Source organism: Malus domestica, chromosome 09, assembly GCF_042453785.1.
Source record: "Malus domestica chromosome 09, GDT2T_hap1".
NCBI lineage: Eukaryota > Viridiplantae > Streptophyta > Magnoliopsida > Rosales > Rosaceae > Malus > Malus domestica.
Window position 1 is genome coordinate 8,530,773 of NC_091669.1, and position 13,321 is coordinate 8,544,093.

The following is a 13,321-nucleotide window of genomic DNA, read 5'->3' on the forward strand; positions in this document are numbered from 1 at the left end:
AAAATCCATGGATTCATAAATCCTTTAAAATCTCCTCAATTCTCATTTGAATACACCCCCTAATCTCTCTCTATTTTCATCCCCTCCTATTTAAACGATTACAATTACGTCATGTCTACATCTTGTTTTGAATTTTTTATATAAAGAATAAGACAAAAAGAAGAGTGTGAGAGGAAATGATGGAAGAGAATGGTAATAAGAGGAAAAAGAATCCTACTCCCTCTAATGTAATGGGTAAAACCGCGTTGGACCTCCCATGACCTCACCTTTGTGAGACAAGGGCATGATATGCAATGCAAAGATGTGGTGGAAAGCATGAATTATTTTATTTTTGTACTTTTGCTGAGATTCTTCAATTTCTTTTTGCTGTTCTTAGCCTATTGGGTCACTCTGGTGTGGTATATACGGGCCTTTGAGAAGAAAGAAATCAATATATGGGCCTTGCACAAATTTAGCCAGGATCTGTACACCCAAAAATTGCAGCAGTTTTCTGAAGAAACCCTTTTTGCTTTCTTCCTACTGCTTTGCCTCGGCTGCTCAACTGTAAGTTCTTCCTTTCCAACTGTTTTTCTCATTTATTGTTTCAATATTTCAAATTGCTGTGTGTTTATATTCCATAACCAACAATTTACTGGGCATTTTCCTTTTCTTTTTTCCATTGAATGTCGTAGAAAAGCAATTATTTTCTTCAGTTCTAATGGCTGCTTTCACTTACATGGGGTTTTGAATTCGGTAAGTTTCATTTTCACACTCACTTTTGATCTTGGGGTTTATTGTGTATGTTAATTTATGAGATATCTCTAATTTTTTCATTGCCCAAGATTTTTGAAATACTTATTTTCTTGTAGACATGAACCAGGATGCTCAGGAGATATTCAGGAATGTGGTTCAGAAAATTAAGGAATGTGGATGGTGAGAATTTTGTGGGGTTTTCAAGGCTAATCAGAAGATATGCATCAGTTTCAAGCACAAGTGTGATAGACATGGCTGTTAGAGATGGGGAGCTGAGGGTTTTCATAGTCTCTGGAGAGGTTTCCGGAGACACCATTGGCTCTCGTCTCATGGCGTCTCTGAAGAATCTCTGTCCTGTTCCTGTCCGTTTTGCCGGTGTTGGAGGGTAATCTTTTACGTTCCCTGCGGTTTTATTGGAAACTGTAATTCTTTGCGGATGTCCTTTTACATAGGTTTATGTTAGCAGCCTCTGTCTGTGCATTTAAGTAATTGGGTTATCTTGCTTTTCTTAAGAGAATACAATCTTCACATGGATAACATTTTAGACGCTTTGGACAAAACTGTGGTTTTTGAAGTTTGTTGTTTGAATGATATTGGTTAAACAGGAGGTGTTTGTTTTGTGTCTATAATGTGTTTAGGTTGATGATGTCCAAGCAAGGATTAAAGTCGCTGTTTCCGATGGAGGATATTGCGGTGATGGGATTATTGGAGTTATTGCCTCATCTGAATAGGATCAGAGTGAGTTTGAGCTATATAAGACTTTACTGAACAAATTCGACGACAAATAGTGTTTCATCTTTTAGTACAAGGGAAAAAACGTTTTTACATTCTGGCATCTGGTTATTGTATTGTGTCAGGTGAAGCTGCTGGAGACACTAGAGGCTGCTCTTCTGTTTCAACCTCATGTTGTTGTGACAGTGGATTCAAAGGGTTTCTCTTTCCGCCTCTTAAAACAGCTACGGGGTAATATGCACCACCTTCTTGGTGTTATAATCAGACTTTAGTGATACGTATGGTGTTGGAAAATGGGGACATGCTTTTTGCAGCTAGATACAATCAGCAGCGAGTCGATGCTCCAGTACACTTCCACTATGTAGCACCGTCATTCTGGGCTTGGAAAGGGGGTGAAGCAAGACTCCGAGGCCTGGCTGGATTTGTGGATCATGTCTTGTGTATACTTCCAAATGAAGAAGAAGTTTGCAGATCAAATGGACTGGCTGCGACCTTTGTGGGCCACCCCATTTTGGAGGATGTTTTGGAGCTGAAATCGGTATGATTTTTTTGTTCTCCTTTATGGAATAGAAGTACTTGATAATTGTCATTACAGATCATACTTTAAGATTTCTTGAATCTTTAGCTTCATGTTCGTTCTTTTAAACAGTTGAAAATAATACAAACATAGTTCAGAACCATTTGATGCTTTTAAAATCGACTTTTGTTTTTAAGTTTCAAGTACTAATACACAATTTTGTTTCTAGAAGGACACTTCACCCCATGAATGGAAGATAGAAGGAAACTGTGAAGATTTCCGAAGGAGATATGCAATACCAGCAGGTGAAATTTAATCTTCATTCGTAATATTTATTTGATTATCCTTGGCAGTACCTAAGAATAATTCTGTTATAGTGGCCTAAGAATCGAGGTTCCACAATGAAACCATTTCTGAAATCTTCTTGCTCCATCAATTGATTATTTCTTCCCCTTTCTTCTCCTTTTTTAAATAAATTTATTCCAAGCTCCATATCATTGCCAAGGCGCTCCTTTCTGTGTGTGCACACATTTCTTTCTCTATCAAAATTGGAGCGTTCATTTAATATTCTGTGATTTTTATTTTGCAAAGGAGCAAAAGTCATTTCCTTGCTTCCTGGAAGCAGATTACAAGAGGTCACCAGAATGCTTTCTATCTTCGCAAACGCTATGGGATTATTAAAAGTGTCCTTTCCTGAGTTAGTAACAGTCATCCACGTTGCTCCAAATCAGCATGTGAAGAACTATGTTGCCGGAATCGCTAACAAGTGGCCTGTGCCCTCTATATTGATTCCAGGAGGATCCCTGCACCAAAAATATGATGCATTCAGTGTGAGTGAAAAAAACCTAAAAGAGTACTGTGGATGCTATAAATTGTGTTTGCTTGTGTATCCTTTTACCTCCTACACAGTGAAATTTGTCTCCTCGTTTGATAGCGGTGATGCACTTAACATCGCCATCTAACAGAGCATGAATCTGAGCATATCTGAAACCAAGTTTTCGGATGTTCATATCTGAGCATATTTGAATATGTCTGTTCTTGCTCAAACTTGTTACTTATATTAACTTGCAGGCAAGTAGTGTTGCATTATGTGCTTCTGGAACAGTTGCCTTGGAGATGCAGCTTGCACGGCTACCATGTGTAGTCGCTTATCGAGCTCATTTCCTAACTGAGTGGATTATTCGTTATAAGGCCAAGATACCTTACGTCTCTCTCCCAAATATTCTCATGGATTCACCTATTATACCCGAAGCTCTCTTTCAAGCGTGCACTCCGACAAACCTAGCATCATTGATTTTGTAAGTTTCATTTAAGCATGATCTCTTCAATTTTTAGCGTGCTTACTGGCATACCGAATATTATAAGTACAAAGCCTGATATTTCCCTAGTTCGCACATAAATCAAGTATATTTGATCCACCGCAGGGGTTTGATACATGACGATGGCCTCCGAGAAAAGCAGATTGTTGCCGCTGGCAAGGTTATCAGACTTCTTTGCACTCCGGCCAGAAATTCAGATGAGTTGGTAGAGCAGCATCAAGGAGGGAGGTTTCCCCATAACACACCAAGTGTGATAGCAGCAACTGCAATACTGCACCATGCAAAGCCATAATTGTTATCTGTGGGATGTCATTATTTATGCACAAAATGTTATCCAAATGTTTGTATCTCACCGATGAATCCTTTAACTTGATTCAGATTGAAGGCGGTGAGTTTTGTTTCCGTTCTTCACTCGATTGGAGGTGTATGAATACTGACAATGTAACATCAAAATTCCAAAATTTAATAAGCAACCCTATGTTGATCGGTTTTTCTTTTGACAATCGTTTTATCTAAACAGATCCGTCATGGATGAGATTGACCTATGTTCGAAAAAATGTCGTGAACATAAGCTCTAATTTCTTTGCTTGCTTGAACTTGTACAAGTAAATAAACAGGTATATTTCTAGTTCATACAAAAACTTGAAGTCCTCTGACATGTACGCAATTTTAAGTCGAATCGATTATCATCAACCCGATTAATTTGGAGTCCGGTTTGATTTGGTAAGATAACGAATTTGGACCAAATCACACCTACGAAACACAAAATCTAAGACAATGGTAACGCAGATTCGAATAACAAGGCTGACATATAGGGCATTCTTCCACATCGAAGCCATAAGACTAGCTCAACTCCTTACAAACTCCTCAAGGCCACAAACAAAACCCACTTCTTATTATAGTAAACAACACTCACTTTAAAATCCCCACAACTCCTTTCAATCACACTTCACGCTATCAAACTCCACACAAACCCTAAAATCCGAATTTTCCACGAGCAATCTCTTGCGAAAAAGCTCGAAAGATCCCGTTTCGTCACTATAATGGCTGTATCAAGAAGACTGCTCTTGCTTTGCCTGGGGACACTCTTGGCCAGTGTGTTCTTGCTCAAGGTGGCTGAGGCTCATGAGAACCATGGCGACTGCCACAGTGACCCGAATAATGGGGACCAATGCCGGGAGGATGAGACTGATGCAGTCGGGGATGATGATGTGGATGACACATACAAGATTGTGAACAAGGTTGCAGTGACTTTATCGGCCAGAACCGGCGAAGTTGAGCCAGATGCAGACGAATTACCAGACGCAGATGAAACTGAAGACAATGAATCGAGTCATGTCATTGTAATGGGACACTGATATAATCTAGCTAGCTAGCTAGGGTTACAGCAGTGCTCTGCAGGGTTATCTTTTTCGCATTTGTTTCATTTCTTTCGTATATTTCTTGTTTTAGCAGTGCGTTTTCTTTTCTTGTTCAAGAGCTGGTTTTAATTAAACAAATATGAGATGAGTCCACTGTCATAAAAAATTTCTTTTTTGGTCGCTTGTTGGTTACGTCATTCTTCAACTCAAGGTGAAGTAGCTCCAATTCTTGTGATCACATATGTATACTTGGTCTAAGGTGCAAGTTATTTCTCGTTAGATCAAGTCACGCTATTTGAATTACATTTCCCATTTAATCTCACCCGTCACTTGTGTAATAGAGATGAGACTCATTTGTATACGTAGATCTCATCTCAAACAGAGACACGGTCACTAATATTGTCAGTAAATATGGTACAAATAACTAACGATAACCTTTTTAACTCTCTCAGTATGTAAGTTAATTCACATATTAGTGATTGATTTCAATTATCAATCCCCACAAAAAAGTTCTCTCTTAGTGCAGCAATCAAAGCAATTACAAGCCTAATCAATTAATCAGCTTAATCACAGGTAATTAGAATAAAATTAAGATCAATCAATTCCTTCCACCATATTTTTGCACACGCGCAGTTCTCTCCCTATAAAAATTCCAGAAAACTCACCCTATGCAAATGCAAAAATGAACGTGTCCGAGGCAATTACTGTTTTGTTCCTTGGCACTCTCCTCATGTCTGCAATTTTTGTTGAAGTAGAAGTAGATGCCATGAGGATTATTGGCTATGGAGTTACTTTAAGAGATGGCATACCTGGATGCAGCTTCAAGCATCCGGAAAACTGCTACAGACAGATGGTAAATTCATATCGGAGGGGATGTGAACCTGAACAACGATGCCGCAATGGTCGGAGTCAGACTCTTCTTGGAAGATGAAGATTTTTGGTGCATATCTAGACAAGTTGGCATGTTTCTTGATGTTACAGATGATCAAAGTGATCATATGTTCTTGCAGTTAAATAACCCATTTTTGTGTTACATATCATATCTCCAACGAATAATGCAGCCTCATTTGCTTCTAGTTTTCAAAATTTCAATCTGCAATATTTCAATTTGTGTTGGCAAAAGAAAGTGATTCTCTAATGGATGACGGTCAACAAATGTGGTTGAAAGGGTCTTTATGCATTGTTCACAAATGGATATACAAATGTTTAAAAGCTGTGTCCAATAGTATTGAGGTTGCGTTTTATTTTATTCTCTTAATTACTTTAAAATAAAACAATACGGTAAACAAACTTTTCAGATCACGTATATAACTGTATGAGATGTCACCTATAAGAAAACGTTAATCAACACTTAAAAAATAATTCAATAATCAATAACCACGTCATATGATTTACAAAATATGCTTTAAACAAATGATTTTTCTAGCATTATCCTTTAAAATATCTTTGTTGTCGAATACCTTTGCTTAGATTATTTCTTTTTCTTGCAAAAGACGCCTTTGCTTATATATTTATACAGTCACTTTCTTTGAATTCAACCCCAAATTATTGGAAGGACCACTATAATAATGATTTTATATATAAGTTCTTATCTTCTTCTTCCTTAGTTTTGCTGTATGCTCAATCAGATCTCCAGAAGGAATCCGAGTATCATTTCATGGCAAATTCCAAGCTGCAAGCATTTTGGAACCACCCAGCTGGCCCCAAAACGAGTTTGTTTACTTACTCCATAAGTTTATACATGTTAATTTTCTGTTGGTTATTTACTTATATTGTTCTCAACTTCTCAATAGAATATTGTTGGTAGAGTTAATCTTAATCCGATAGGTTGTTCTTGATTAGCATCAAAGTTATTGAGATTAAACAACATATTATCGAGATTATTGATTTCTTAGATGAAAACTAAAATTTTACAGAAAATTGAGCAAATATCTGCCTTCAGAATATTATGACATCATTAAGCCTGTTACTTATAATTTTGAAGATGAAACTCAATGATTTGATGGTGCCGTAGGCTGTTTAGTTGTTTGTGTAGCGTTTGCCCGCTCTAATTTTGTATGTGTTGTCTTATCTAGTACCTAACTTCGATGTAAAGTTGAAGTTTATCTGATGATGAAGTTATTTCGTTTCATAAAAAATTAAACACTCAATTAACACTATAACTTGGTACCTGATATACCATTTTCTCATATATATTAAAAGAAAAACTAATGAAAATGATTTGAAAATTTTGAGTTTTAACGATAAGGATAAAATAAAAGGTAAAATGAATAGTACAATGATTGACTTTTTAGTGTAAAAATATGATTTTTCAGTCTATTAAAATGAACAGTACCGAAGCTTTTTGTTAAAACTCTTTATATTAAAAGGTTTGCTATTTGTTCTAATTTTGCAGTCCATTTCTGGGCCCCAACATTTAAATGGGGTCTAACCATTGCAAATATTCTTGACTCAGCAACACCACCAGAGAAACTATCCTATCCTCAGCAGTCAGGTTGGCCATGACTCCCTAATTTGTTTGATGGCCTCCGTCTTCCCGGATTCTAACATACCGTTGGAGATATATTCTCTGTTTTTTTTTATATATCTTATCACATGACTTAGCCACTGTCACGTAATGAGAGTGTTGAGCAATATAAGAAGAAAGAGATAGATATATCTCCGAGGAAGTCAAGAACCTCCCGTCTTGCCAATTTTGTCGAAAATTTTACTTACTGGTTGGTGATTATTTCATTAATTGATTACTGATAGAAACTTTTGGCGTCCACATTGGATGATCTCCAGTCCTTGCATGCAGTGGACTAATATGGGCAAGATACAGCACCGTAATTATACCAGTAAGTGATTCTAAACCTCAAGTTATTCATTAATTATAGCAAATAATTTACTGTATAAGTTTGAGATAGATTTTCACCTTCTCATGGTTGTCCATTTTGGTATATTGCAGAAGAACTGGAATCTTGTGAGTGTCAATTTCGCTATGTCTGTAACCGCTATGTATCAACTTTCGCGTAAAATTCAGTATGTTGCCATGTACCCTCATATTGGAAAATTGTTATTAGCATTCCAAATTAATCGTTATAGCACAATTAACTGCTCTCATATCTGTCTTATTTTGAGTCGTAAGTAATTACAATGAATTGACTATCACCAATTTTCATATTTTCCAGGCATGACTTGTCCATCAAAAACCAAGAAGTTGCTGCAGAAGAAGAATGAATAAAACCTCAATTCCACTTGCTGCATATTAAACTTTGCGTGCTGATTTCGAGTTAAGCATTCCGATTCAATCTTGTAACAATTGCAGTAAAACATATTCGTTCTCATGCATTAACGTTGGATTATGTTTGAACCTCATGGTTCAATTAAGGCCAATGAAAAATATATTGAAGCATAAATTCTGTTTATAAATAGCGACATCTTCATTCGGCACATTTACTCAGCGGGCTTACTAGCCACTGAGAGAAGCCTAATTACGCGGTAGGGAGTATTTATCCCCACACTCAAAGCCGAATCTCCGCTTGTATAGCTTTGGACTTGCAGTTATGCAGGTACTAAAAACGGTTATATGCCTGTGGAAAACGGTTATATGCCTGTGGAAAACAATGTAAGCTGTCTTGCAGCATGATCTGCCTATTACATAAACCTATTCCTGGAAACACGTAGATTTTGACTTAACTAGGGATGAATGAAACTTGCTATTCCGCCTATGTAAGTTTATCTTACATTGTCGGTCTCAAACTCAAATAAGGAGGGGAAGGCTGTCAGGTGGTCAACCCAACATTCTTTTTTTTGTATGTCGAATTTTATGATGATCATGAAGAAGAAGATGACAACCTTCTCACTGAGATCATCTCGGTTTACCTTTTAAAGGTTAACGCTGCAAAAAATTAACTAAGTTAAAAATCGTTTAACCGTTCAATTGACGGTTTAAAGATGGCTAAACAATTACGAATTTAGTTATGTTTTTTCATAGATAATCTTTAGAGGCTCGCCTAGAAAATAAATAGTTCAGATCACCGTACAATATTACAGGATGAGAAAGAGAGACACGTTAAAAAAGTAAAATGAGAAGGTTCAAATGAGAAGGTTGTTAGCATCCTCCGAAAAAGACAACTTAATCACTAAACCGTTATATAAGAGTTGATATGGATGGTTTAGTATTAAGGGCTATACGCCTACGTCCCAACAAAATGCTAGAAAAATTGATCAAAACGAAAGAAAAATATAGAAAGAAAATCTAGGAAATGTGTTCAGTCAACAGGGTTGCAGTGTACTAGCATCTGATGAACTTTCTCTTCTCAATAATCCCTATGGCTATACGCCAGCACATACGTAACAGGCGGTCAACCACCCACCGCCGTTAATTTTAGCATAATTCCCAATCACAGATACTAGAATGCGCCGCCTCTTATCCTACGCTCCCATTGCCTATATAAGTACTTAGAACGTCCAAATTATTCTACCTTTTTACGGCAGAAACATTTTTACCTGATTCTCAGAAAATCCGCTTCTCAAAATACCAGAGAGCTCGATCATAATCTGAGTAAGTCATCCCAATTCTCGATCTGGGTTTCTTCAATTACGGATTATGCTTCCATAATCTCCATGATTAGTTCCAAAATCTATGTGCAATTCAATTAAATTCGTTCATTTCTGTGAAAACTGTGTGCCCGTTTCTAAAATTTCTTAGCTTTGAGCTGGTTTTCGTTGAAATTTGATATTAATTGTATGTGGGTTTTGTTGGGGTTTTTTTTTCAGTGGATAAAGTTGAAAACTTGATGTGGGTTTTGTTTTTTATTTCAATAGTTTGATGGTGGAACTGAAAAAATGATTATTTCTTTGAAAAGGCTGGTAATTTTGGTTTATTGGTAGTTCTGGATACATTGTTACGTATTAAAAGTTGAAATTTTTGGCTTTGTAGGATAACATGGAAGATCCACAAGTGGAGCACAATATTTGGGTCATATGGAGAGGTAAAAGGTTTAATGTGGAGATCAGTTCGGGTGCTACTGTAAAGGATCTCGGGCATGAACTGCAAAAGTTAACGGATGTTAAAGCAGATACGATGAGGCTAATTGTTCCGCAGTTCTCGGATAAAAGCTCAAAAATGTTGTCTCCCTTCTCTGATGGGCATCAGAACTTGAGTTTACAGGAAGCTTCCATCGTTGAGGTATCGTATTTAGTTGGTGTTTGTGTATTCGGTTCATGTCTTCTGAATAATTAAATAGTTACCTAGATATTGCTACTGCTTTTGGAGTTTGGTTGTTCTACTTGTCTATAAGACATGATAACCGTCCTATCAGAAGTTTTATGTCAGCGACTTAGACGACAAGGAAACTTTAGCACCCTTCTAATTTCTGTTCAAGTTTCATTAATGAATATGTGCAATGAATGTATTAAAGGGGATAAGATGGATGTGATTTTGTTTGATTAAATTTCTATAACTGAACTTTTGGAGTTCTTGCATGCTAACTGATTGATTTGTTCTTTTTTAGGGGAAGTCCATCAGAATGATGGGAGTGTCTGAAAACGAGGTTGATGAAGTTTTACAAAATGCAAAGGCAAACTTAAGGATAGCTGGATTTGATGAAGAGGAAAAGAGACTGAGGCAGCGGATGACAGGCAGGCCTCAGAGTCTGAAACTTCCGCAAGGACCTTATATCTTTTGTGAATTCCGGACACTTCAACTTCCAGGAATTGAGGTATTCTAACATTATATATGACCAAATTTATTGCTTTATCAATTTTTGAAAGAGGCGTAGAACTTCAACTTAGTAGTTAATTGTCTGTAGTTGAACCCTCCGGCTTTAGAGGCGTTGAAAAGAATGCACATGCTTGCTGCAGATCCTGGAATTATTTCTGTCATGAACAAGGTACCGTGGAATGCATATTCCCACACTCGTATAAACAGACTGTCCAGTATGCAGTGCATTTGCTCTGTATTGATAAATTGAATTCCCTTATACTCAGATGCCACCGCTGATAATTTATCTTTGCATTGTTCTTTTTAAAGCATCGTTGGCATGTGGGAATCATGACTGAAATGGCCCCTGTTGGTTATGTTGGCATAAGTCCCAAATGCATCCTCGGCTTCAATAAGGTAATCACTCTACGCATCATAATAAATTATGAAAATGGTAGAACAAGTATATTTTCTTTGCTTTACATTTCTTGGCGTTGCTTGCTTACTGTTGCAGAACCATGGAGAGGAGATATCTCTGCGTCTTCGAACAGATGACCTCAAGGGTTTCAGGAAATATGAAAGTATCAAGAAAACTCTTCTGCATGAACTTGTAAGCTATTTATAGTTATGTACTCTACATTTTCAGTGTGCGCGCGCATTTTGTGTTGGTACATTATGTCTGCAGAAGCTTTTTGTGGTTTATGACATTACATGGTGTTGTGGTTTTTGGGACCTTATACTCTTCTATTTATTTCAGGCTCACATGGTATATTCTGAACATGATGCGAACTTTTATGCTTTGGATAAACAGGTAACAAATACAGTGGATGCATGTTCTTTTAAATTTCCAAGGTAATGTTCCAGTGTAGTTGCCTCCATTTTTTTAATTTAATATTATCTCTGTTTAGTTGAACCAAGAAGCTGAGAGTTTAGATTGGACGAGATCAACAAGTCACACACTGAGTGGAGTGCGGTACCCGGAACAGTATGAAGAAGACTTCATTGTTGGAGACAGAAGTAATTCTTCTCAGAAGCTTGGAGGAAATATATCCAATCGGCTGCCAAGCGCTCGTTCAGCTTCAGTGGTTGCTGCTTATCACCGTATGGCAACTGTTTCTCATGATAGTGTCTCTGAAGCACATGAAGAATCACATCCTGATGATTCCGGGTCAGATATGCTAAAAGAATCCAAACTTCAGAAGAACCCTGCTATGGAGCCTGATCCTGATGCCCAGTCTGACAATCAGAACAAGTTTGAGCCCAGTCCTGATGATTCTCAGGGAACTAATGAATCATCCTCACAATTTTCGGGAAGCGGGACCTTATTTGGAAAAGATTTCAGTGAGTCTATGATCTGTCAACCTGAGTTAGCGGGGACTGAGTCTCGTGAAGAACCAGATCCTGATAATATGGATATTATGGAAAGCAGGGGTCAAGCAAGGAATAATGTGGACGAACCTGATCCTGATGACTTGGATGCAAAAGCAGATAATTTAGGATATGGTTCATATGGAAATATTATAAGACCTAAACACGACAATTCTTTGGTTACTGAAACCATCAAACATGAAGACAATCCAAGGAAGGCTTATTATGAACCTGATCCTGATGATTCTCATTCAAATGGTGTCACTCAGGCAGATCCTGATCCTGATGCTAATTTGGTGCATCCACAGGATACATCCAGAATGCAGATTGATGAACCCGATCCAGATGATCAAGAATTTCAGAGAATTCAAGACCCTGTTACAATTTTTTGTAAACGCTTGCAGGAGAACATTAAGATGCTGCAAGCTGAGGTTAATCCCACACAGGCTACCACAGTCCTCCAAACTCTCTTTAAGATAATAAGGTTCAGTAATCTAATTTGATTAACTTGTAGCCTTTCCCCATAAACGTAAAAACTTCCAGGCAGTGCATACCAGCTGGTTTTATCTTTTTAGAATCACCATGTTATAGGGTCACGGCTATATTGAACTTGTTGCTCTGAAGTAATGTAGAACTCAGGTAGCACCTGAAGTAGATAGAAATGCATTGCTGGGTCATCTGTAGACCTTTATGCATTGAGTTGTTGATTGTGGCTTATCCATACACGTTTTTTTGTAGGAATGTGCTTGAACACCCAGGTGAGATGAAATACAGGAAACTTCGCAAGGTACGGACATTGTTACCATTAATAGTCTTTCATTAAATTTAGCTTGAACAGGTGGAGTTTCCTCTTAAATATTTCTCCTAATAGCTGATGGACATACATTGCAGGCAAACCCCACAATCCAGAGGAATGTGGCACTCTACAAAGGTATGCAACTTCCCGTACATTTAGATTCTGTATTTATTGACCTGGCTTGGGAAAAACCTTAAATGGAACCCGGAAGGGTTGGATAATAATCACAGGACGGTCATGCTTGTACATCTAAAGATGGAGCTTTTGTGATAACCGTTTTTGTTTTACCCTTTTTCAATTTTGCCATATCAGCTGCCATGGAATTCCTTCTCCTGATTGGCTTCAACGAAAGCGTCGTGGATGAAGTTGGAAAGCAAGAGACTTACCTTGTGCTGAAGCGAGATGATCCGGGCTTATTATGGCTTGCCAAGTCCACCCTTGAGACATTTGTTTCCTAAAGACACATTTCCAAGCAAAGAGTCTGCTCTGTCTATGTGTGTGATCTCTACTGTATTGTGTTCCCTGCAATGCATGCTTGGCTGTACTTTTTGCCTTACATTGTAACATATCCGTGTAGAACTGAACATTGTTGAATACATGATTACCTGGCTTAAGATCATGTCAGGTCAACATTGTAAATAAAAATGGCTGTTTTAGACTCCGCCGCCGCTCACTGCCGGTCCAACGCCCTCGTTTCAATTATAGTACGGCTGTTGTATTTTAGATTCGAACGTTGCTCACCAACTAGTTTTTGGTGAAGTAATACTTATCTTATTCGAAGAGGTCTCAAGTTCGAACTGCATTTGGGTT

At 37.7% G+C, this 13,321-nt stretch overlaps 3 protein-coding genes across 6 annotated transcripts; all 3 read left to right on the forward strand.

Moving 5' to 3' along the window:
- The first annotated feature begins 417 nt into the window (after window positions 1–417).
- Window positions 418–3,803, forward strand: LOC103442673 (probable lipid-A-disaccharide synthase, mitochondrial). 4 transcript variants are annotated; one of them, XM_008381484.4, is made up of 10 exons: window positions 447–543; window positions 672–732; window positions 849–1,117; window positions 1,371–1,470; window positions 1,590–1,695; window positions 1,779–2,002; window positions 2,211–2,286; window positions 2,573–2,811; window positions 3,053–3,279; window positions 3,406–3,803. In XM_008381484.4, the coding sequence occupies exons 3-10, from the start codon at window positions 861–863 to the stop codon at window positions 3,590–3,592; spliced, it is 1,416 nt and encodes a 471-aa protein (XP_008379706.3). In that variant the 5' UTR covers window positions 447–543; window positions 672–732; window positions 849–860; the 3' UTR covers window positions 3,593–3,803. The 4 variants fall into 4 exon arrangements, with proteins under 4 accessions (XP_008379707.3, XP_008379706.3, XP_008379705.3 ...); XM_008381485.4 differs by lacking the exon at window positions 672–732 and having other exon boundaries at window positions 418–543; window positions 860–1,117; XM_008381483.4 differs by lacking the exon at window positions 447–543 and having other exon boundaries at window positions 558–732.
- Window positions 3,804–6,137: 2,334 nt separating this feature from the next.
- LOC103442674 (mitochondrial pyruvate carrier 4-like) lies at window positions 6,138–8,072 on the forward strand. The gene is made up of 5 exons (XM_008381488.4): window positions 6,138–6,373; window positions 7,057–7,155; window positions 7,446–7,498; window positions 7,609–7,682; window positions 7,832–8,072. Exons 1-5 carry the CDS (start codon window positions 6,319–6,321, stop codon window positions 7,878–7,880), a joined length of 330 nt encoding a protein of 109 aa, XP_008379710.1. The 5' UTR covers window positions 6,138–6,318; the 3' UTR covers window positions 7,881–8,072.
- A 987-nt stretch (window positions 8,073–9,059) lies between these two features.
- Window positions 9,060–13,172, forward strand: LOC103442675 (uncharacterized). Its single transcript, XM_008381489.4, has 11 exons — window positions 9,060–9,207; window positions 9,586–9,834; window positions 10,160–10,366; window positions 10,457–10,537; window positions 10,678–10,764; window positions 10,862–10,957; window positions 11,105–11,158; window positions 11,256–12,199; window positions 12,454–12,502; window positions 12,607–12,646; window positions 12,824–13,172. Exons 2-11 carry the CDS (start codon window positions 9,592–9,594, stop codon window positions 12,967–12,969), a joined length of 1,947 nt encoding a protein of 648 aa, XP_008379711.3. The 5' UTR covers window positions 9,060–9,207; window positions 9,586–9,591; the 3' UTR covers window positions 12,970–13,172.
- Window positions 13,173–13,321: the final 149 nt, after the last annotated feature.